This window comes from Hippichthys cyanospilos, chromosome 1 (assembly GCF_059441005.1).
Source record: "Hippichthys cyanospilos isolate Australia breed blue-spotted pipefish chromosome 1, RoL_Hcya_1.0, whole genome shotgun sequence".
In the NCBI taxonomy this organism is placed as follows: Eukaryota; Metazoa; Chordata; class Actinopteri; order Syngnathiformes; family Syngnathidae; genus Hippichthys; species Hippichthys cyanospilos.
Genome location: NC_142369.1, coordinates 4,310,152 through 4,333,588, shown reverse-complemented (window position 1 = coordinate 4,333,588; position 23,437 = coordinate 4,310,152). Strand labels below are relative to the sequence as shown.

Sequence of the window (23,437 nt, the reverse complement as noted above, 5' to 3'; positions counted from 1 at the left end):
AACAAAGATTAAGACAAATAAAGCACAAATCTGTAATTGTTAACTCATTCAATACCAGGAACGTATTTTCACATTTTTTTTAATCTGGACATTAAATCCCAGATACTTAAGTATCAAATCGATACTTAAGTACAAGAATATATTAATTTCCAGATACTTAAATCCTAAATCTATACTTAAATATGTGGGATTGAAAGTCTGGACTCCTAAAAAAGGTCAAAATATGTCCCTGGTATTCAATGAGTTAAAAGGTACACTAAATCAGTTCCAAAACACCCAAATTATTTCATGGAACATTTGCAGTCAGGCCACGGACCCCCAGGGGTCCACGCACCCCACTTTGAGAACCACTGTTATATGGTACAAGTCATATTAGCTGTGCGCTAATTTTCCATCTATTTTTTTAGTCGTTTATGTTGATTACTTTAGTTACTTAATTACCTAAAGTAATCCCTCACTTAGTGCATTAGGTATCAGCCATTTTTGGGCCCATATTTCGCCAATTATTTAAAGAAAAAAAAACGTAAAAATGTGTCGTTGGGTTTGAATGGGTTAAAAAAGAAAAACTGCTCGCACATCATCCTCAACAAACATGTTTATTTCCCTGGATGCACGTTTGAAAATTTGACCACTTTCATGCAAACAGCAGAACACATCAAATAAAAATATAGATTTTTTTTTAAAGAAAATACAAGTGTTGCAACCCCGCCCCCCCAATAAATTTATTAAAATGAAAAAAAAAAAATACAGTCACATTATACCAGCATGAGCATCTCAGGACAATTACAAGACTAATCCTAATAAAACGAGTTGGTGCTTGTTGTCAAGTGCGCGATTGTCTCAGCAAATCACAAGCTAGTTTCCACCTGCTCATTGGAACTTATACATGAGAAAATGGCGACGGGGTAAAGACATTGACCACTGTACGGGTTCACCCCCCCCCCCCCTTTCAGCATGCAGGCAACAGCGGTGACGTGTCCAAAATACCAGCCACGTAGCCCTTGAAAAATTCCCGGGAGATGCTCTCACACACACCATGCAAAAAGCGCACGCGTGACGGGCATCCCCACAAAGTGCAAATAAACAACTTCAGAAATGATTTTTTTTCCAAGCACATAATCTTCACATTTTACAAACGACAAGAAAACGTTGACTTTTTTCTGTCATAAATAACGAGCGCTCATCCATTGGATTATACAGTATACGCACTACCAAATCAGCAGTATGGAGGAAAGCCGGCACATGAAAAAGGGGCGGGGCTTCAATCTGGGGTGGAGAGAAGTCACCACCACTTTGCTCACCGGCTCGGCCCCTCCCATCCGAGGTCTGAAAGGAGTTGAAATCAAGCTTGTATTTTACAATGAGGGGGCGGCAGCGGCAGCGGCACCGCCCTCTGCTGGCCGCGTGGCGCCATCGCTTGGATGCGAGCGCAGGCCCAGACGGAGACATTGGGAAGGAGGAGTCTCGCTTCAGGACATGGGGAGGGACACGGAACACTGGCCGTTGTTGTTCATGATGTCGTCCAACACTTCGTCGTCCAAATCCACTAAAATAAGTTTTAAAAAAGGCGGGAAAGGGTCAGGATTCAATACCGGATTCTTACGAATGTAAGGCAGAAGTGTCAAATCCATGATATTAAACATTAAAAACACACAGGGGAGCAATTATACGATTAGTCGAATACGATCGATTTAAAAAAAATCTTCTATGGTTAATTTGCATTTAATTAACTGTTTAGAGACCTAAAATTGAAAATTAAACATTTCCACTGGCTTTTGCCTAAAAATGACATCATGGGTGCTCAGGTAATGATGATAAGCCAAAAACGAACTCCGATAAATAATATGGGATGTCATAAGATTGACAGGTCAACTCGGACCAACAATATCTATCAATAAAATCTATTCCTTTATATGCAGGACTATTAGTCTTTTTTTTTCAGTGGCTAATAGAAGATGTGTCTGTCTAGATGTGTTGCGCCTCCACTTATGTTCAATCGATTAAAGAGTGACACTTTGGTGTCAATTTGTGTTCATCTTTTAAAAGTGATATAAAAATAAATTGGTATGGTACGGTATGGCAGGCACTTGTTAGCTCGTCTATGGCATTTCCTGTATTGTGTGAGCACTCAGCTCTCTTACGTGGCCGTTTGCAATCCACAAATTGCAACTCATTCATTCATTCTTTTCGAGTCTCACCTTTCTTGGAACGACCAATCTGTCCCAGTTTCGGGGCCCTCTGGCCGAGCCTTTGGGGGTTAGGACCATTGGGCCCGCCACCTGGCCCGTGCTGGTCCTCCGGTCCGGGTTGCATTGGCGGTCCCGCGGGCGGAATGAGCTCGGGGACGCCAGACGCGCCGTACATTTCTGCAAGGAGTTGCAATGCCAAACTCAATCGCTAGATGTCCCCACAGCCAAAGAAGACGAGCTTTGCAGCTTGCTGCGCTTCACTTCCGGAACGGCTCTCACGCTTCAACAAAGACAATTTTGAGCTGCGAATTGGGGGAAAAAACACGTTTAAATAAATGTAGCAAGTAATATTCAACCATTGAAAACCGCTAGGTTATGAACCTCTGTTTATCAAACTGAAAGCACCTGTTCGACATTACTCGCAAAGCACGAGTCCAATAAATCCCCTCCAGCGCAATTGGACGTGCACAAAGACATTCGGTGGCGAATTTTTACCTGAATTCTGCTTAGCTCAGGTCGCAGCGACGAAACGGCGAAAAAGAATCCAGCCTCACGCAACCGTGTTGTTGTTGTTGTTGTTTACTGGAGCCCCCTCTCTCTCTCGCGCGCGCGCGCTCTCTCTCTTTCTCTCTCTCTCGCCTCTCTGCAGTGTTTTTTTTTTTTTTTTTTTGCTGCCGTTTTCTCTATGCCCCCCCAAGTCCAAGGACCGCACGCGTCATCCGGCAACCGATGCGAAGCACACCGCAGCCGATGCCTGTCGTCATTCTCCAAACTTTAACTGGAGGGGCTGATGCGTAAGTGCGCACGTCACAGCCGCCGAACGTGACTCAGCCTCAGCCAATGAGCGCCACGCCTTGGTAATGGCTATCCATAATTCATGAGATGGATTCTGGCAGGGAGCAGGGGCGGAGCTACGTGGGGGGCAACTCAGTGTTTAGGGGGAAATTCGGATGCCTGTTATGTGACTTTCCTGAAAGTTCCGCATTGTGCTTGAAGTGGACTGGTTTGAATGCAGTAGTATGGCGTAGCAGCGCTTCTCTATTTTAGATTGGACGTTTTAATTACCGTACATATCTGGGCTTCACATGAGCCCACAAAGTACGTCTGTCTCCTTTCCCTCTTGTACTTTCTGATACTCATTTGACCTCTTCGAGATAAGTTCAAATGCATTTGGACATTTCAAAATCAGGCAGAATTGATTTCTTTATTGATAATATAATGTATTTGTTATTGTACAACATTAGGAGGACTATTCCAATTGGTGTATATTAATAATATGAACCAGGAATAAAATGAATAATACATAAAGAGTACATTGAAAAGAATAGAAACAATTGATTGATTAATTAGAAAGAAAGGAACGACGGAAGAAAGAAAGATACTCAAGCAAAAAAAGAAAGAAAGACACTCAAGCCAAAAGAAAAAAAAAGGAAAAAAGACAAATTATTAGAGACAAAATATTAGCTTTTTACTGCCGAAAATGACTAAATAAGTGAAGTATCTCTGAAGAAGAAGTTTACAAATAACCTGTAACTTCAAGAATCTGCCTTTCAGAACATTTGATTTTTACGTTCAACGTCAAACAAAATCATGACTCATTATTTGTCAAACCATCCGCACTCATCCACTTTCATGAAATGAAATATACCAATTTTGCTCAACACATTCAATGTTGCGCAGGAACAAACCTTAGAAAAATGCAACGATAATTGTAAAGAATTGTAAAGAAGTGTCGTTTTTACTTGTAGATATGCTTTGCCCATTAATGGCAGGTTGCAGAACAAAATGCTTGAAAGGTCACAAAGGTCAAAAAGTCCTAGTTGAGATGGCGCCGTCCGTTGGCCAATGTTCCATCCCGCATCCCATGTGAGCAAAGGTGACATCCGAAGGTGCTAACGATTTAGTTGAACATTTGCACGCTTGGAGATTGCACAAGCTGACAACGAGAAACTAGCGATGAATGGTTTGGGTCAGCAAAGTCACACGGGAACTTGCTAGCTGTTTATGCCAAAGCCGTGTCCTGTTTGTTGACACCAAAACACTGCGCTAAAAAGAGCTAAGCGCAAAGACTTGAAGAACTCAAAAGGAAGACAAGACGGAGGATTTTCAAGGCAGGTACGTTGTTTTCTTTTTCCCCATTAAACATCCGCTCACTTGCTTTGACTTTAGCAAAAAGATGACTTATTAAAAACTCCCGAGCTAAAGACTGACAAAAAAATTGCGTGGTCGGATCCGGTCACAGTCAGGATGCGTATGGAGGATGTTAATGAGTAAAGACAATAGTTATGTCATCAAGAGACAATGCACCAATTTCAACAGTACTTCAAGTCAAACTTTTTATAAAAATCTCAACACAAAAATGGGGTAGCGTCTATGAAAAAAAAATTCACTTCACCAGAATGGTAAAGTCCTTGCAAAGAAGCTCCCTGAATCTCAAATGAGAAAAGCACGTGGGATAAGAGGAAAAAAATGCAAGACTCGGGCCATGTCCCCAATGAGGGACATAGTATAAGCCCGGGAAAAAAACCTCACGCATGCCACATAGACACTTGTTTCCAGCAGTATAGTTGTGAGTGAGACACGTAAAGATGGGGGCGGATACATGAGGGAAGGTTTGTGAGACAGCACAGGCTTACCATGCGGCTACGTAAGATGGCCGCCGGAGACTTCGCTTATTCTCCAGTCAGCGCATAAGCGGCACAGCTAGTCCGATCATATATAAATCAGTGATCACTTACAGCGGTCTTGAAAGTCATCTTTGTTGGTATTTGCATAACTCTTATACTGCCCCACGATGGCCAAAGCAGGTACACCGCCAGGGGAAGCACAATGAATCGAATCGAAGCATGAAACCCCGATGCGGCATTTTATGAAAAGAACGTTGTTTTTTTTCTTTAAGGTTCGGCATTCACACGTTACTTCAACAAGATCCGATCCTTTGAGATGCTTCATCGTGTGATCGTGGCCCAGCCGCAAAGAAGGCACGCCCAGGAGGCGGAGCAATGGAGCACGGGTTTGTGTGCTTGCTATCAAGATGCGGGAGACTGTAAGTGTCAGGGGAGGGGCATTTTGATGACATCACAGGTCATCGCGACCACAGCGGCTGTGTTTGTACAGGTTGCCTCGCTCTTTGCTGCCTCCCGGTGTTCACCTGTAAGGTGGCGAGGAAGGCGGGCGTGTGTCCCCTTCTGCCGCTGCTGGACTGTCTGGGCTGCGTGCCGCCGGCCTCCCTGGCAGTCAGGGCCTCTGTCAGGGAACGATACGGCATACAGGTACTGCCCAGTGGAGACTGACTTCCTGTAGGCGAAATCTTAACCCTCGGGCAGTATTTGGTTCAATCCTTTGATCTTTACGTCAAAGACGTTTCGCATTAAAGGGAAAGAATTGAGAGAAGACACAAGGGAGCTGAAATTTCAGATGGTGACAACAGTAGACGGTGAATATCTTGACTATTCATTGGACTCTGGGTTGAGGAACATTTGCAAATCAACTTCTTTGGAATTGGGATTGTGTTGCAAAGCGAAAGATCCAGGTGGGGGCGGATCCACCGTGGAATTGGCACGCGGCCACCCAAGAAGGAGGCGGTTGGTAATGTTGGCTCCTCCGGAGGCGGAGTGGGCTTACGTTGGCAGGACTCACATTTCTTTTTCGAATGTTTTTCCAGTGCACAAAGCATGCATCTCAAAGCGAAGATTGAACAATGTCTTCATAACAAGCTTCATCTCGTTCGGTCCTCAAAATGAGGCGCTTTGCTTTGGCGCCGTGTAGTGTAATCACACGGCGCTAGAGGGTGCTGTGGCGCTCTCATTGTCGAAGTCTTAGAAACCTTTTAAATTGCTGTCAACATGTTTTTTTTCGAAATCACCTTAATTAATGATTTTGAAAAAAAATCTGCACAATATTTTTGAGGTTAAAATATTCAAGACATTGACATACTGTTCCATTCATCAAACAGTTAAGTTGCTCAAAAATGGTTCTAGTTTGAATTTTTTTCAGGCACTTTGAGGCACTTATATATTTTTTTTTCCGATTCAGAATATGCTGTGACATGTATAAAGCTTGTGATGAAAAAATGAAGCTTCATGAAGCACCTGTGACAGTTTCTCATTCCGTTAGACCACAGGTGTCAAATTCACGGTCCGGGGGTCATATCCGGCCCGCCATATCATTTTAAGTAGCCCGTGAAAGTACAGCCTGCAGATTTCCATGACCCTTGAAAAACTCAGTGGTAACATTTTACCGTGCCGTGTATAATAAAGAATAAAGTTGAGAAATTGCAATATTTTTTGGTATTGTTATGCTACAGAAAAAAAACAACAAACTCTTATTTATCATTTACTTGGGATTTCAGAACTACACGTGTCAACCTCAAGGCCGGGGGCCAAATCCCGCCCACTATGTAGTTTTATGAAGCCGTTGAAAGCAAATCATATAAATTCACATGACCTTTGAAAAACCATTGAGAATTTGCTTTATATTTTGTTAGTTTTCTTACTGTATTGTTCAGTAACAATATGATGAGAACATTTTGTATTTACTTGCTTTTCTCATCATGTCGGCCAAATAAGAGAAGCTGTTGCTACAAAAAAATAAGTTTGACACCCTTACTCTCGATCATAGGTGTCAAACTCCAGTCCACCATTTTTGTTTTGTTATGTTGAGATAATGATCTCATTTATACTCACTGCAGTGACTGGGGGGGGGGGGGGGGGGGGGGGGGGGGGGGTAAAGTCTATTCTCTTTACTTGGAGGGGCTTTGCAAAAAGAAGCATCCAGTTGAAGCATCCGTCTCCTTTGCATCGCTGAGCTCCGCTTCTCTGCGTGGAGAAACGATGAACGATCGTCACATATCCGGCGTGGAACGGATGATGTAAGCGCTGACCTTTGGTGGGGGCGCTGTCTTGCAGGGGAGCGTGTGGGGCGACTGCCTGTACGGTTGTTGCTGCTACCCGCTATCTTGGCTCCAGATCTCCAGGGAGCTGAAAAGAAGAGCTGCGGCTCACGCCTCCTCCTCCTCCTCCTCCTCCTCCTTCTCCTCGTCCTCGCGCAAATACGCAGCATCAACTGCCCTGCAGGGGGCGCACCTGGTCTGAAGCCAACGGCCAAAATTCAATCAATAAATGTACCATTCAATCATCAAATAAAAGTGTCGTTGATTAATCAACCAAATGGCTCATTCATTGATTTAAAAACCATTAATTCAATAAATGTTTCAATAATTAATTAAATGTTTGATTTATGAATGAAACATTTATTTATTTAATCAGTGACAGTTTAAATGAATGAAAACCACTTTCGATTCATGAATGAAGCATTTATTCAATTAATGACACTTTTAATGAATGACTTAAATCGCTCGCCAAAGTTTGATGGGCGGGTAAAAACACCTGATTGGTTACACTGCTCTGTATTGGCGGGGGAACCAATCAGGTGTTTGCTTTCGACGATCAAGCTTTGACGAGAGAGGTTGACAAATCAACTAAATGAATCAAAAGTGTCACTGATTAAAGAAATGTTTAATTTCATTAAAGAAAGGTATTTATTATTGAATTCATTCAATAATTAAAAGTGTCATGAATTAAATAAATGCCGAATTGATTAATAAAAAAGGTCATTAATGAAATACATGTTTATTGAATAAAACGTTTACTTAATTAATGTCAGTTATTCAATGAATAATTAAATAAATTACACATTTAATTAAACATTTATTTAGTTAACGGCACCTTTAATTAATCAATAACAATTCTTGTTTATCGATTGGTGCATTTTTTAAAATTAAATTTCGGCACTTTCGGTCCTCCATACAGTGATGCCCCCCACCGCCCATGACGGGAGATGAGGGCTGTGTGTGGACGCTAGAGGGTGCCAAAATCCACTTAAAATCGACCCTCAATTAGAGTTAACAATAAAGCACTGCTCAATAAGTATAATTGCAGCACCAAATAATCACGGTGAAATTTAGGCCTGTTCGGATGAATGTAGGGATCTTAGCAAACACTTTTTTTTCCTACCGATACAACAAAGAAATACATAAAAGAAAAACTTGACTTTACAAAAAGAAGTCCCGAATTTTTGAGTTGCCACCATCACTGATACCAAGTACCGATACCACTAACACTTTTGATACAAAAAAAACAACGATTTGCTATAGTCTCTATTTATTTGGCGAGTTTTAGCAGTTCAAAGGTTCAAATTTGGTTTTAATTCGATTAACTCTTTTGGGAACAGCCAATTTTAGACACGTTTTAACACTTGAACATACAAATAAGTACCTGGGATTGAATGTCTGGCCTCTTAAAACGGTAAAAAAAAAACCATCTTAGAGATGAAATAAGCAAAAATCCCAAGAACCCCTTGGAGTTCCTTCAAGTACCCCTCAGGGGTAATCGTACCCCCATTAGAGAACCACTGACTTAGTACTTAAAAAAGTGAAATTTTTTAATTGCTCAAGTCAGCACAAACCTTATCCGACCTTGAACTAAAATCCTCTTGTAAAAACAGTGACGCAAGCACCGAACATCCTTTTGACACTTTTCAATACGTTTCGCATCACCGCCATCTAATCGGGAGAATCAGTCTGCTCCACGCTGTCAAATTTTGTTGTGGCACGCTATTGGACCGGCCCGACCAGTCGGAGCGTCTATAAAATCGCAAGCGTCCGGAGGTCGGCATCAGTCACTCTCTCTCTCCCGACCGCATTCCCATCCGCTTCCGCTCGAGTAAGTTGTCGTCTTTTGCATATCTTTTGCATATTCACGTCATGTGTCGGATGCTTTGGAGTCGTGCAGACTTGAATGAAATTTTCTTATATAAGAAATAAATCAAATTCATTCTATGAATTTGTCATTTTAAAATTGGATGATTTTATTCACAAGCTATGCATGTTGAGGTTACGCAGGGGCGGAGCTACAGAGCGGTAGGATTGTGGTTCAAGGCAGGGGCGGAGCTAGATGTTAGGGTTAACCCTATTGCAGTATTTTCATAATTTTTGTGTAATTTTAAGCTCCCTACTATCTATTTTGAACATTTTTGTTTCAAATTCTTCCACCTCTTTCTCGGAGTATTTGAGCAAGCGGATGGCGTGTGATAACTAAGTGGTCGTGCCATGGTGAACTTTGTAATGTTGTCACCATTTGGGTGAAATTTCAGCTCCGTCGTGTCTTAAGCCATTTTGGGTCAAATTCTTCCACATCATTCTGGCGGCATTTATTACACTCATTCTAGTGTGATAACTAAGTGGTCGTGTCATCTTGAAGTTTGACATGTCACCATCTGGGTGAAATTTCAGCTCCATAGTATCTATTTTGACCAGTTTTGGGTCAAATTCTTCCACATCCTTCTTGCAGTATTTGAGCCAGGGGGTGGCACATTCATGCTAGTGTGATAACTAAGTGGTCGTGCCATGTTGAACTTTGAAATGTTGTCACCATCTGGGTGAAATTTCAGCTCTTTCTGTGTGTGTTGACAATTTTGGGTCAAATTCTTCCACATCATTCTTGCAGTATTTTTAGCCAGGGGATGGCAAACTCCTGCTAGTGTGCTAAATCAAACCATGTTGAACTTGAAATGTTGTCACCATCTGGGTGAAATTTCAGCTCTTTCTGTGTGTGTTGACAATTTTGGGTCAAATTCTTCCACATCTTTCTGGCAGAATTTTTAGCCAGGGGATTGGAAACTCCTGCTACTGTGATAAATCATACCATGTTGAACTTGAAATGTTGTCACCATCTGGGTAATATTTCAGCTCCCTAGTGTCTATTTTCAAGGTTTTGGGGTCATATTCTTCCACATCCTTCTCACAGTATTTGAGCAAGGGGATGGCTACTCATGCTTGTGTGATAACCGAGTTAGTCGTGCCATGTTGAACGTTGAAATGTGATCACTAACTGGATGAAATTTCAGCTCCCTAGTTTCTTCTTTCAATTTTTTGATGTAAAATTCAAAGGATTGGACAAAAAAAACTGGTTAAATGTTAGTTTTCTATAATTAAACAACATTATTTTAATTACACCCTGGCCACCCCACAGAAAAAAAATCTAGCGGTGCCCCTGTGACCGGCAAAAACAAAACAGCAGGTGCAAAACAAATGTCAAGATTGCAAAACTGGACAACCGGCTCTACCGACTGAGCCAAAATTAGCACGAAAAGAAACAAAAGCAAGTTTTGCAAATTTGTTTCAGCTATTCCCGCCATTTTTCCCTCCCACAGAGTACGCCGCAGCTATGTCTCTGCAGGCAAACCAACCCAAGGCCTTCACCATGACCACCATGACCAGCCTGAACAACCAGTGGAGCTCGGACATCTGCGATTGCTTCGAAGACCTGCCGCAATGTGGGCCAGCTTTCTCTAACGATTCCGGCGCGATGGCTAGACGCGATTCGCCGTGTGGAAAATGCTTCGTATTGGCGATGAGGCGTTACGGGGAGGGTTAAGCCACGGTCGCTTGGGATGCCCTTGATGCTCTACATGATAAATTCCCGTCGTGACGTGTGCACTTAACTAGCGGCGCGATAAGAGAAAAATATTTTCTCTTGATAAGAGAAAAAAAAAAAAACACCTTGGTAGTCCGATATGCTGCTTAAAATTATATCGGGTAATCAGGTGCTAGGATGAAAATAAAAACGTATGTTTTTTGCTCGGGTAAAGAAGAATTATGAACACAGAAGAAAATAAAACACATTTGCACTGCATTTTCAATAGATGGCTAGCTAAAAAAAAAATAATATTTTTTTTTTCCAAGAGATCAGTAGTAACCGCAACCAAGACATTTATGTTTCTTCCAAAAGTCATCTGATAGCTTTTGCCAGCCTATATGGAGCAGCTGCCCGGCCCTATTCTTACTTATAATAATTACCGTAACGGGGGAACGTCAGCTAGCTGTTAGCAGCAAGTGCATGTTTCAGCTAACCGTGTTAGCTGAGGTTGTTGCAGCACTATTTTCAATAAAAGAAACAAGCAGGCTGAACCGACGTCCGAGTCCATCCTTGTTCATACTCAAGAATATTACGAAAATGGAGAGGATCATTAAAAAATCACGATGTTTCCAGCTGATTCAATTAAGAGTGCTCCGGTTAGAGAACACGGAAAGGTATTCCATTTGACTCGTTAATTAATTGCCGTCTTTTGGCATTTACGAACGGTCATAAACTTGCTGGAACACGTTTGCTGCGCAACTTCGGGTATTTATGGTCAAATGAACTCGTGCTGTGTCGCGAGGAAAAGGAAAAACAACTGCTTGGAGCGCGTTCAACGTTACACTGGCGAGGCGTTCATTGACCGCTTACAGTGTGGGAAATGCGAAACACAAACACCCAAAAATATCTCATTTACAAGTGTTGGTGCGTGTTATTCATAGAAATATAGAAAGTAGCAGAATTTGACCTCAAAATGAAGCATTGGCCCTATACACAAATTTTGAGAATTTGGTGAATTTTCGCTAACGTTTCTTGTTTCCAGGTTGTTTCGCCTTCTGGTGCCTTCCGTGCTTCACGTGTAAAACGTCACATGACGCCGGCGAGTGCCTTTGCCTGCCCTTGCTGGACGCCTTTGGGATCATCCCGCCCATGACCACCGCCCTCAGGGTATCCGTACGCCAGCGCTACGGCATACAGGTATACCCATGGAGGTGTGTGTGTGTGTGTGTGTGTGTGTGTGTGTGTGTGTGTGGGGGGGGGGGGGGGGGGGCAATTTTCTTTTCTTTTCGTTTTAGACTAAGCTGTAACCTGTAATGACGTTTTAAAGAATTATGAATATATATATATATATATATATATATATATATATATATATATATATATATATATATATATTTTTAATATATTCAGGGCACCGTTTGCCACGACTGCATCTACGCATGCTGCTGCGGGCCGTGCACCTGGTGCCAGATATCCCGCGAGATCCAAGCCCGCAAGAATCCCATCACTTTTGTCAACATGGCGCCATGAAAAACGTCCCGCGTTGCGTGCCTCGCGTCACGGCCCGCGGCGCGAGCGCACATTGCGGGACTTTGCGTCCCGTCTTGTCGGCCATATCTGATGTTCCCCCGCTCTTGGAATGTCACCAAGCAGCTGATTACACTTTAGGACATTCGTCAGCGCGCACGTAGGAAAGATGGACGCCTCAACTGGGTCACCTTGATGAACAAAATATATGCAGTCAATAGAAAAAAAAAAAAAAATATATATATATATATATATATATATATATATATATATGTGTGCATACCTAAATGTGCTTGTTTTGCTTGTTATTTTTGCTTAAAATTTAAAAAGAAAAAAGGTGCTCAAATTCATTTATGACTTATATGGCCATCAATGGCAGAGAAAGAGTTAATAATCTTATTTGATCAATCAGTTTTGGCATTGAGTAACAGCTAGTTTTGGTCACTAGGTCAACAAGAACTCACTAATGATTCAAAAAGGGATCAGTTTGTACATTATGGGTTGTTTTATATAAAAAAAAAATAACAAAAAAGAAGTTGTCCTGTCCTTAATGACCCTTTTATTTAAAGGTGGTTGTTTTGTGTAAACAACCCTGAAAATGTGATCAAATTGACTAGAATATTGGCATGGTAAACTTAGTTAAAGATTAGTCTTAATTTATCTAATACTAATAAAAAAAAATTAAAAAACAGTTGGATCAAAAATAACCCGACTGTGAATGGAAAAAAGAATCAACACAATGTTTGCGTCAATCTGACTATTATGTCTTGTTAAAAAAGACTAATTATTCAGAATAATTTTGTGGAGATCACCCCATTAATTGTAGCTGAAAAACAATGAGGTTATCAAATAAACTCTTTCACCACCACCGAATGCTAAAAGCATCAAAGACTCATTTTTACTGGGCTGGTAGAGAAAGATTTAATCATGGACAAAAACCTGAATTTTGAAAATGGCTAATCAAGTTAAATATACCTTAAAAATTTCCTATGGACTTATTCTGCAGTATAGCATTTGAATTGAAGTCTTTTCCTTGGAACTTTCCAAACGTTTCTCGCGTGTTTTCCGTCAGCGTCGTGCGAAACGCCCGCGAAACGGCTGCGTCGTAAAAACGCCGCTGAGAATCGAACGCGGCGCGATCATGAAGTGCGGGACAATCGGCGGAAGGAAGTCTTGCTGGGCCGAGTTGGGCTTCCAAATGGACCTTGACAAGGTGCGAATACATGTTTTTATTATTATTGCCCTTCCTTTATTTGGGTTTTTTGGGGACATCCAGTTATTTTCCCTATGCTAAGAGTGGCCTTGGCCTTTTACTCCTGGTCTGATTCATGTCTCAAAAGCGGCATGGAATTTTCCAGAAACCCAATTTATCAAGTCAACATCTTAATTCAACTTGTAAAATATTAAGTAAGAGCAAAAGATCATGTATTAATCCTAGTCGTTGAGCCCTGGGCATACATGAAGGCATTACTGGGGAAATGTGAGATTTCAACGAGGTTTCTGCATTTATCTGCACATCTTACATGTTTTTAATGCTGTGACAGGAACAGTGCGTACTTATTTTCAAGTTGAGAGCAAATCAAATGGAACATGTAGAGGCCTGTTACTAAAAAGTGTCATATTTGCAAAATCGTTGTATGTTGAAGTTTTAAAAAATGTAATCCCATTGAATGCCTTTTAAAGCCAAGGCAGGAACAAAACTTTTACTTTTCAAATTAAGAGCAAATTAAATGGAACATGAAGCAAAACTGCTAAATTGTGTGATGATTTTTTTTTTTGCAAAAATGTTGAAGCATTTAATTTTAATTTGATTTAATGTCTTTCAATGCCTTACACAGGAACAAAACATTTTACTTTTCAAATTAAGGGCAAATTAAATGGAACATGAAGCAACACTGCTAAATTGTGTTATTTTTTTTTTTGCAAAAATGTTGAAGCTTTTAATTTTAATTTGATTTAATGTCTTTCAATGCCTTACACAGGAACGGCATACAACAGTTTACTTTTCAAATTAAAGGCAAATTAATTGGAACATGAAGCAATGCTACTAAATTGTTTTAGTAGTACAATTGAAAAAATCATGATAGCAACATTGTACATGCTTATTTTCAAATTAAGAGCAAATTAATTGGAACAAGTATAGAGGCCTGTTCCTAAATGTGTCATAGTTGCAAAAACGTTGTATGCCTTTATTTGAAGTTTTATTTACTTTAATTTAACCTAATGTAACACTTTATACAGCCAAGGCAGGAACAAGACATTTTACTTTGCAAATTGAAATCAAATTAACTGGAACATGTAGAGGTCTGAAATGTGTTCTTTTTATATGTATTTATTTGAAGTTTGAATTAATTTATTCACATTGAATGCATTTCAATGCAAAGATAGGAACAGTACATTTTTCAAATTAAGTAAAACAAAACAGATTTATTGGAACATGTAAAGGTGTGTATGCCATTATTTGAAGTTTAATTTAATTTTCTGTAATCTAATTTAGTATTTCATTTTAAAGCCAAGACAGGAACACATTTTACTTTTCAAACTAAGAACAAATTAAACGAAACATGAATCAACACTGCTAAAGTGTGTTATAGTGAGTCATTTACAAAAATGAAGCCTTTAATTTTAATCTAACTGTAAAAGTATGGTTTTTTTTTTCAAATTAAGAGCAAATTAACTGGAACATGAAGCAACAATTTGTGTCTCCTTTACAAAAACTTTGTATGCCTTTTAAGTATTTATCTAAATTCTTTAATGACATGACAGGAACACTTCATTTTACTTTTCAAATTAAGAGCAATTGAAACAACACTTCTAAAAAAAAGTTATCATATTGAAAAAAAACAAACAAAAAAAACATTGTAAGCCTTTAAGTTCAATTGAAATCTAATTTCATGCTTTTCAATGCCCTTTTCAATTTGCCGTTCTTATTTTCAAAGTTTTTGCCACGACAAACGATGCGGAAAATGTCACGATTTGCATTTCGGCCGGTGCTTCAGAATCGACTTTTTCGCCCGTGACGTGTCACATGACCGCGATGAACATTGTACTCCGACCCGACCCGGCAGCTGCTGCGTTTGGCGTTCGAGTGAATCACGGAGACGGGAGACACTTTTGCCGATTTTCAAACCGCTGAGGTGAGCGAAATTTTGCGTTTTGTCCATTTGTTACTTTGTGGCTTCTTTTATTCATTTGAATCCCTAAGTCTAACAAATAAAGGGGGAGGGGCTTCAAGACACCCTGTGGTCAATGATTTTCAACCTTCCCAAGAAATTCCGCTTCGTAAACAAGGTCAGGGTACCATAAAATGAGCTGTGTTCAATTTGAAATGTTTTACTAGAAACAATCATGCAAAAATACTTGCAAAATCACTGGTGGATCGCGTTAATATTTCCGCAAAATATGCTGTCAATTCATAAAAAAGTCATTTTCAATGAGCTATTCCATTTCATTTTGCTGAAAAAAACAAGCCTCCCTGTAACAGAATGGTTCAACCCATATATATATATATATATATATATATATATATATATATATATATATATATATATATATGTGTGTGTGTGTGTGTGTGTGTGTGTGTGTGTGTGTGTGCGTGTGACGGTAGTGTTGCTCTTTTGTAGCTCTAGCTAGCTCTAGCTTTAGCTACAAAAGGTGTGATTTGTTTGGCACGGAGAGCGTTAAAGTACAGAAGTAATAGATTACTTTAGGGAAAAAAAAAACAATTATTGAAGTCATTGATTAATTGATTGATCAGCACCAGACATTTTTAGACACCCATTAAGACAAATTTAGAAAAAAAAAAAAAAAAATATATATATATATATATATATATATATATTATAAAAAAAACGTAAAAATATGTCTTTGGGATTGAATGAGTTAACACTGACCACCATCAAACCTTTTTTACAATTTTTTTTAAACGTCGCGGGCCTAATGTATTGTTATCATATATCGTGGGCCCCAAAAATGTGGCTGTTGGGCCACAAATGGCCCCCGGGCCATAGTTTGGACACCAATGATCAACGTGTAAGATTTAGAGCGTTGGTGCTGCGTTTACCATTGTCCATCGCTCTAACAAACATGGCCGCCTCCGGAGAATATAATTTCATGATAACTAGACCAATGATTAAATTTCAAACATAGAACACGTTCACTTGCAAGTTTTTGAAACGGAAATCATTCAATTTCTTCCTTTTGGATGAAAACCGGGCAAAATCTTACACACTGTCCCTTTAACGACTTACCCAGGCGATGACGGCGGCGCTCCTCGCCGCGTTGGGCTTAGTGACGATGCTGGCGGCCGCGTGCGCCGGCAGCAAGATCCTGGTGGTCCCGGTGGACGGCAGCCACTGGATCAACATGGCGGTGATCCTGAAGGAGCTGCACTTGCGAGGCCACCGACTGACGGTGCTGCACTCCCCCAACAGCTGGTACATCCCCACCAACGCCTCCTTTTACACCTCCGTCACCGCCGCCATGTTAGAGGACGGCACCAAAAAGGACTATTACAACCGCGTCCTCTCGGACGTCATGGAGGTCCGCCGGTCCGCCTCTTTCTTCAGGACTTTCTACCAGCAGCGCTTGATCACCGACATGCTGGCCAAAGGTCACCGAACCCTCGCCGAGGCAGCCGCCGCCATGATCGAGGATCCGGTTTTCGCGGCCCGGCTACGAGAGGCCCGCTTCGACCTGATGCTAACGGACCCGGGTCTGCCCGTGGGGGTCATTCTGGGGAATTACCTCAAGCTGCCCACGGTCTTCAACGTGCGCTGGGTGAATAACGGCGAGAGCCACTTTGCCGCCGCCCCGTCGCCGCTCTCCTACGTCCCCGTGTCGGGAAGCGAGCTGAGCGATCGGATGGATTTCCCGGCGAGGCTGAAGAACTTCCTTCATTACGTTTACAGTCTGATGGAATTCCACTTTTACATCAACCCGGCGTACGCCGACCTGTTCCGGCGCCACTTCCCTCCCGGGACGGACTTGCTCACCCTGGAGCGAGCGGCGGATATCTGGCTGGTGAGGTCGGATTTCGTCTTTGAGTTCCCTCGCCCCACCGCGCCCAACGTGGTCTACGTCGGGGGGTTCCAGTGCCAGAAGGCCCGGCCCTTGCCGCCCGACCTGGAAGCCTTCGCGCAGAGCTCGGGGGAGCACGGGTTGGCGGTGATGTCTTTGGGAACGCTGGTGTCGGCCCTTCCTCGCCACGTGGCGGAGGCCGTCGCCGCCGCGTTCGCTCGGCTCCCCCAGAAGGTGGTGTGGAGGACGGCGGGGGAGAAGCCTTCGTCCCTGGGCAACAACACCCTGGCGGTGGACTGGCTGCCTCAGAACGACCTCTTGGGACACCCCAAAACCCGCGCCTTCGTGGCTCACGGGGGCACCAACGGCATGTACGAGGCCATCTACCACGGCGTTCCCGTCGTGGGTCTGCCGCTGCTCTTTGATCAGTTTGACAACCTGCTGCGGCTCCAGGTGCGCGGGGCAGCCCGGGTGCTGGAGGCCCACTCGCTCACCGAGGAAGGCTTCCTGGAGGCTCTCAAAGACGTTCTGGAGACTCCGAGCTACCGCCAGAACATGCGCGGACTCTCCCGTCTCCATCGCGATCGGCCGACGCCAGCGCTGGAGACGGCCATCTTTTGGATCGAGTACGTCATCAGGAACAAAGGGGCGTCCCATCTGCGTGCGGTGGCGTACACCCTCCCTTGGTACTCCTACTTCTGCGTGGACGTGGTTCTTCTCTTCATGGCCGTTATCGGAGTCTTTGCGTGGGCTTCCGTAGTCCTCTGCAAGAACGTCTGCTGCGGGAGCTTCGGGAGAAAAATAAAACGGGATTGAAACGTTCTGTGACTGACTGACAAACTTCAGTTTGTAGTTTCAACAAGGGGCTTTTTTTGTTGAGATAAACTGTAAAAAAAAATCCAAAATATGAATACACAGGTCACTGTTAGGGTACTAGATTTTCTGTGAAGACCACAACGATGGAGACGAAGATATCAAGACTAGGGAAAACTGAGACTAAACAAAGACTTTTGAAGGTCAAGGCCAAAACAAGACCAAGACCTTTGGATGTCGAGACCGTGACAACACCAAGACTTTTAGATGGCGGGATCAGGACAAGACAGACTTTAGGAGGTTGAGACAAAGACATGTCCCAGACTTTCAAAGGTCTAGACCGACATGAGACAGAGTTTTGGTGGTCGAGACAGACAAGACAATCATTTTTGAAGGTTGAGACCAGAGACAAGACTAAGAACAAAACTTTGAGATGTCGAGAGAGAAACTTTTGGAGGTTGAGACAATGACCTTTGAAGGTCAAGATTTTTTTAGGTTGAGCGAGAGAAAGACCAAACTTTTGGAGGTCAAGAATGAGAAAAGACTTTTTCGAGGTGCAGAAAAAGACAAAACTAAGACCTTTGGAGGTCTCGACCGAAACAACACAATGACCTTTGAAGTTCAAGTGTTTTTGAGGTCGAGACAGAGACGACCAAAACCTTTGGAGGTCGAGAACGGGAAAAGACCAAGACTTTTAGATATCAAGACTTAGACAAAGATTTTTGGAGGTCCAGACCAAGACAAGACTAGGAACTTTAAGAGGACTAGATCAAGAGTTTTTGAGGTCCATAAAGAGGCAAGACAAAGACTTTTCGAGGTCTAGACTGAAACAACACAATGATGTTTGAAGGTCAAGAGTTTTGAGGTCGAGACAGAGACAAGACCAAAACCTTTGGAGGTCAAGTACGAGAAAAGACCAAGACTTTTAGATATCAAGACTTAGAGAAGGACTTTTGGAGGTCCAGACCAAGACAAGACTAGGAACTTTGGAGGACAAGACCAAGAGTTTTTGAGGTCCATAAAGAGGCAAGACTAAGACTTTTCGAGGTCTAGACTGAAACAACACAATGACGTTTGAAGGTCAAGAGTTTTTGAGGTCGAGACAGAAACAAGACCAAAACCTTTGGAGGTTGAGAAGGAGAAAAGACCAAAACATATGGAGATCAAGAACGAGACGAGACCAAGACTTTTAGATATCAAGACTTAGACAAGATAAGGACTTTTGGAGGTCCAGAAAAAGACAAGAACCAAAACCTTTGGAAGTCTTGACCGAAACAACGCAATGACCTTTGAAGGTCAAGAGTTTTCGAGGTCGAGACAGAGCCAAGACCAAAACCTTTGGAGGTTGAGATCGTGAAAAGACCAAGACTTTTAGATATCAAGACTTAGACAAGGACTTTTGGAGGTCCAGACCAAGACAAGACTAGTAACTGTAGAAGACAAGACCAGAAAGAGGCAAGACTAAGACTGGAGGTCTAGACAGAAACAAGACAATGACTTTTGAAGGTCAAGACTTTTTGAGGTTTTAGATTTTTTTTTTTTAATCAATAAATCAGTCTGGTGGCTTTTTTTTTCCAAGGGTGCAAAAAGGAACGCTTGAAAATGAGCAAGCGTTCCCTTTTGAAAAATACTTCCTGCAGCCAATTGTCTCACGCCAGCCATTCTTTTAAAAACACAATTACGATTGTGTTTTCCCTCATTGCCGTGCCGGCGCATATTACGCAACCATGTAATCCCTGCACAATCATTCACGCATTTGTGGGAAAATATAAAACCCGTACCGGAATGGCAACTCTCTATTATGGAGTGTTTTGGAGTCTTATGCTTATTAATCAGGGTCATGTCTCCGATATTTTTTATTAGTGTAATCCCTCAAAATTAAGATGCACTTTTTTTCCCCCAAATCAAGGCCAAAACTATGGTCCATGTATGTATACATACACTTTATTTTTTATTTAGAAATACTTTTACATTTAACAGCTTCTATTTGGGAACGTAGACCTGGCCGACGCGCAGGGCAAAACTCTCGTTTACCATGATTTTACCAGTCCAACCGACTTGAGGATCAATTTTTCTCCCCGTGTCCCCTGATCCGAACGAGTTTGAGAGCCCCGTTTGAACGTCTGACGTTTGCCGCGTCACTTTGTTTTCGTTCAAGGCCGAAAGGCGTTCTCCCGTCTCAGGATGTTGCCCTTAAAAGCCAAGAAGCGCGCTTCCTGTGGAGGAAGCCGTCAAAGAATGGACAAAAGTGTCTCCAGACGCCACGTTGGCAGCACTCGCCGCGTCGCCCGGCAACAAGGTCCCGGTCGAGTCAGGACGCTCACGTTGGGTCCCCGATGGATCGGGGACGCGCGGGCGAGACCGAACCCGAGCGCGGCCTTTTCGGAGAGGCGCAAGTCGTCCGGGGGCTTTTGAACGGGCGGCCGGAGTCGGACATGTCCAACGACAGCTGCGGCCTCCCCTTGGACACGGACGTCCCGGGCCTGACCTGCATCTACGGCCTGGTCTTCTCGGTGGGCCTGCCCTGCAACCTGCTGTCCCTCTGGGGGCTGTACCAGCTGGGGCGCTCGGGGAGCGGCGGCTGCCAGCTGGTCTACATCCTGAACCTGCTCCTGTCCGACCTCCTGCAGCTCCTCACCCTGCCCCTGTGGATGGTGTACCTCCAGGGCTCCCACCGCTGGCCCTACGGCCGGCTGACCTGCGAGCTGGTGGGCTACGTCTTCTACGTCAACGTCTACGCCAGCGTCATGTTCCTGTGCCTGATCGCGCTGGACCGCTGCCTGGCCATCGTCTTCCCGCTGAGCAGCCGCAGGGTGAGGACGGTCCGGGCGGCCGCCGTCTCGGGCCTGGCGGTGTGGACCACCACCTTTCTCTTCTGCCTTCTCGGACTCCTGCCGTCCCTTTTCGACTCGGAGAGACTGCTGTGTCTGGAACGATACCCCGTCAGCCCCCGCTATGCCCGCTTCAAGATCGTCACTGTGGCGCTGGGCTTCCTGCTGCCGTGCGCAATTCTCGGGTAGGTGGTTCGAAAACCACTAGGGTCAAAGACGGATGGGTCTCTTTCCTGCTATCTAAAATCGGTGGGGTTGAAAATAACCCAATTATGGGTTAAGAAATGATCCACCCTATAAGCCTACGGCCCTATTTGGGTCATTTTGACACAACCTTCTGCTTTGTTTTGACGGAACAACCTCGCAAAATTGAACCAAATATTGTGTCAGTTTGACCACCAAAATGGTAAATAAAAGGGTTTGGCTACCATAGTATTAGGGAACGTAAGAAAACACGGTTAAAAGAGGCCCGATTATGCATCAAAAAGGGAGCAAAAAGATATTTTGGTCAGTTCTGGTTTGTTATTTTTACCCAACTGTTTTCAGAGTGTAGACTCTAAATATAGTTGAATCCAAATGTTAATTAAACAGGGTGGGTCAAAAATACACTGACCTAAATTTTGGGGTTGAATGCGATTTGGGTTATATTGGGTTGTATCACATAATGTGTTTATTTAACACCAATGATCTTCTGACCCAACTTTTTTAGTAAGTTATGTAGTTTTAGAAGGGTTGTCGCTTTTCAGAAGATTACAAAATCATGGGGTTATTTATTTTACCTAAAATGTTGGGCCGGTTTCTTTTTGACCCAACTTTTTCGGTAAATTAATTAATTTTGAGGTTATTTCTAACCCTAACCCCTAACCCTAACCCAACGCAAAATGTTGGGTCGGTCTCTTTTTCAGCCAACTTTTTTGGTGAGCGACCTAATTTTGGGGTTATTTATTTAACCCAAAATGTTGGTTCGGTACCTTTTCGACCCAACGTTTTCAGTAAGTTACTCAATTTTGGGGTTATTTACTTAACCTAAAATGTTGTGTCATTCCCTATTTGACCCAACTTTTTCGGGAAGTTTCTTAATTTCGGGGCTTTTTATTTCAAACAAAAAGTTGGGTCAGTCGCGACTTTTTTGGTAAGTTACTTGAATTTTGGGTTATTTATTTCACCCAAAATGTCGGCTCTGACCATTTTTGGCCCAACCTTTCGGGTGAGGTAATTACTTAGGCCGAGGTTGATTTTTCGACCCAACGTATTGAGTTATTCATTCAGAAAGTTGGATCTGTCCTTTTTTGGCCCAATTTGGGTTATTTTTTTTTAATTGATCTGAGTGTGTGATTACGTGGCTGGCATTGATCCCGGCCCCGCCCCCGCTTGTCTTTCAGCTACACGTCGGGCCACATCTGGGTCACGCTGCGACACTCTCCGTCGCTGTCGGCCCACGAGCGCCACAAGATCACGGGCGTCCTGCTGGTCATCACCATCAACTTTATGGCGGTGTTCGGGCCTTACCACCTTGTGGGCGGCTACAGATTTGCGTGGTTGCTGCGGGCCGCCGAGCCCTGCGCGCTGGAGCGCGACATCTTTCTGCTCTACCGCCTGTGCTACGGGCTGACCAGCCTCAACGCCACGCTGGATCCGCTCTTCTACATCTTTCTGTGCGCCGACGCCCGGCTGGAGCTGCGGAGGTCTTTGCCCTGCTGCGGCAAAGAGACGGCAGACGGCGCCGGGGCTCGGACGGATATCCACGGCCAATCTTAGCGCTGGGAATTATTTCTTATTCCAAAGACCGCTTTCAAATCCTAACAATGTCCTTGTTCTCTAAACCACCGGCTCCTCTATGATGTACCCCCCCTGTGAGACATTTTTTTCCCGCCAAGTACCCCCTAACCAGTACAGAGCATTATGGGGTTTCAAAAATATAAAATAGTGCTGCGCCCGCCGTGTCTACTTTGGAATTACATTTCGAGCGGTATCTCTTTCCTCTAAAAACAACTGGGGTAAAAAAGACCCAAACTGGTCCAAGTGGACCCAGACAACTTTTCAAGTTAAAACGATGAACTGGATTGTTCCACCCTTGACCCAATTTGGGTTATTTTTCAAGACTTTTCAACAGTTTTTCGCATATAACGAATGTTGGTTTGAAAACGAACACAACCAAAACCAGTCGGGGTAAAAATAACCCAAATTGGGTCAAAATGGACTGCGTCAAAAGAATAACATTCAAGGTAAAGGTGGTCTCCTTTTCGAGATTCAAGAGATTTATTGTCATATGTATAGTTTTACCATACAAAGAAATTCTTATTCTGTTCACTTCCCCGAGCAGCAGACTACATTGCATAATTGAGCAATAAATAATGAGCAATAAACAACAGAGACAATAGTGCAAAAAATGTGGTGCATTTTTTTTTTTTTTTAGTGCAAGATATTGTTTATACGTGTTCTTAAAGTATACATATCTGATTTAAAAAAAAATACATACAAGAAGTTTTGTTCTTAAAATACATGTGATAGTAAATATAATAAATAAAAATATGGCTATTGAATTAAAAAAAATATCAAATAAAAATATCAAAGAATAAAAATAAAACATAAAAGTAAGTATAAAAGTAAATCATGAAGAAATAAAAATATCCTTCAATAA

General features: G+C 42.7%; 5 protein-coding genes and 1 long non-coding RNA gene across 11 annotated transcripts in view; 4 read left to right on the top strand and 2 right to left on the bottom strand.

Annotated features, from left to right (window-relative positions):
- Positions 1 to 577: 577 nt before the first annotated feature.
- Positions 578 to 3,002, bottom strand: LOC148428683 (uncharacterized). 2 transcript variants are annotated; one of them, XR_015865358.1, is made up of 3 exons: positions 2,685 to 3,002; positions 2,199 to 2,366; positions 578 to 1,546 (listed from the first exon to the last, which is right to left on the bottom strand). It is a non-coding gene; the product is annotated as an uncharacterized LOC148428683 (long non-coding RNA). The 2 variants fall into 2 exon arrangements; XR_015865357.1 differs by having other exon boundaries at positions 2,199 to 2,491; positions 2,685 to 3,000.
- On the top strand, positions 2,694 to 7,499 carry LOC148428682 (placenta-specific gene 8 protein-like). Of its 3 annotated transcripts, none has more exons than XM_088412993.1 (4): positions 2,694 to 2,983; positions 5,089 to 5,235; positions 5,307 to 5,461; positions 7,097 to 7,499. In XM_088412993.1, the coding sequence occupies exons 1-4, from the start codon at positions 2,980 to 2,982 to the stop codon at positions 7,280 to 7,282; spliced, it is 492 nt and encodes a 163-aa protein (XP_088269119.1). In that variant the 5' UTR covers positions 2,694 to 2,979; the 3' UTR covers positions 7,283 to 7,499. The 3 variants fall into 3 exon arrangements, with proteins under 3 accessions (XP_088269119.1, XP_088269137.1, XP_088269128.1); XM_088413011.1 differs by lacking the exon at positions 2,694 to 2,983 and adding an exon at positions 3,947 to 4,300; XM_088413002.1 differs by lacking the exon at positions 2,694 to 2,983 and adding an exon at positions 3,953 to 4,304 and having other exon boundaries at positions 7,097 to 7,494.
- Positions 6,910 to 23,437, bottom strand: part of rbm4.3 (RNA binding motif protein 4.3) — a 33,163-nt gene continuing 16,635 nt past the window's right edge. Inside the window, exons 6-8 of the transcript XR_015865351.1 lie at positions 16,384 to 17,940; positions 7,072 to 7,278; positions 6,910 to 7,006 (exon numbers count right to left, since the gene is read on the bottom strand). The gene's annotated coding sequence lies outside the window, so the exon portion shown is untranslated. The remainder of the gene's footprint in view (positions 7,007 to 7,071; positions 7,279 to 16,383; positions 17,941 to 23,437) is intronic.
- LOC148428681 (cornifelin homolog B-like) lies at positions 8,849 to 13,881 on the top strand. 2 transcript variants are annotated; one of them, XM_088413024.1, is made up of 4 exons: positions 8,849 to 8,911; positions 10,401 to 10,523; positions 11,649 to 11,803; positions 13,206 to 13,881. In XM_088413024.1, exons 2-4 carry the CDS (start codon positions 10,415 to 10,417, stop codon positions 13,425 to 13,427), a joined length of 486 nt encoding a protein of 161 aa, XP_088269150.1. In that variant the 5' UTR covers positions 8,849 to 8,911; positions 10,401 to 10,414; the 3' UTR covers positions 13,428 to 13,881. The 2 variants fall into 2 exon arrangements, with proteins under 2 accessions (XP_088269150.1, XP_088269157.1); XM_088413031.1 differs by lacking the exon at positions 13,206 to 13,881 and adding an exon at positions 12,017 to 13,006 and having other exon boundaries at positions 8,850 to 8,911.
- Positions 14,172 to 17,981, top strand: ugt5g1 (UDP glucuronosyltransferase 5 family, polypeptide G1). Its single transcript, XM_088412929.1, has 2 exons — positions 14,172 to 15,270; positions 16,388 to 17,981. The coding sequence occupies exon 2, from the start codon at positions 16,391 to 16,393 to the stop codon at positions 17,966 to 17,968; it is 1,578 nt and encodes a 525-aa protein (XP_088269055.1). The 5' UTR covers positions 14,172 to 15,270; positions 16,388 to 16,390; the 3' UTR covers positions 17,969 to 17,981.
- On the top strand, positions 18,026 to 23,176 carry LOC148428679 (G protein-coupled receptor 4). 2 transcript variants are annotated; one of them, XM_088412949.1, is made up of 3 exons: positions 18,026 to 20,478; positions 20,596 to 20,981; positions 22,179 to 23,176. In XM_088412949.1, the coding sequence occupies exons 1-3, from the start codon at positions 20,302 to 20,304 to the stop codon at positions 22,552 to 22,554; spliced, it is 939 nt and encodes a 312-aa protein (XP_088269075.1). In that variant the 5' UTR covers positions 18,026 to 20,301; the 3' UTR covers positions 22,555 to 23,176. The 2 variants fall into 2 exon arrangements, with proteins under 2 accessions (XP_088269075.1, XP_088269067.1); XM_088412941.1 differs by having other exon boundaries at positions 18,033 to 20,981.

Coding starts and splice junctions, on each gene's coding strand:
- LOC148428681 (XM_088413024.1), top strand. CDS start 10,415: ATGTCTCTGCAGGCAAACCAACCCAAGGCCTTCACCATGACCACCATG. Junction 10,524..11,648: donor CTTCGAAGACCTGCCGCAAT/GTGGGCCAGCTT, acceptor TCTTGTTTCCAG/GTTGTTTCGCCTTCTGGTGC. Junction 11,804..13,205: donor GCCAGCGCTACGGCATACAG/GTATACCCATGG, acceptor GTTTTCCGTCAG/CGTCGTGCGAAACGCCCGCG.
- ugt5g1 (XM_088412929.1), top strand. CDS start 16,391: ATGACGGCGGCGCTCCTCGCCGCGTTGGGCTTAGTGACGATGCTGGCG.
- LOC148428682 (XM_088412993.1), top strand. Junction 5,236..5,306: donor CTATCAAGATGCGGGAGACT/GTAAGTGTCAGG, acceptor GTGTTTGTACAG/GTTGCCTCGCTCTTTGCTGC. Junction 5,462..7,096: donor GGGAACGATACGGCATACAG/GTACTGCCCAGT, acceptor GCTGTCTTGCAG/GGGAGCGTGTGGGGCGACTG.
- LOC148428679 (XM_088412941.1), top strand. CDS start 20,302: ATGGATCGGGGACGCGCGGGCGAGACCGAACCCGAGCGCGGCCTTTTC. Junction 20,982..22,178: donor CTGCCGTGCGCAATTCTCGG/GTAGGTGGTTCG, acceptor CTTGTCTTTCAG/CTACACGTCGGGCCACATCT.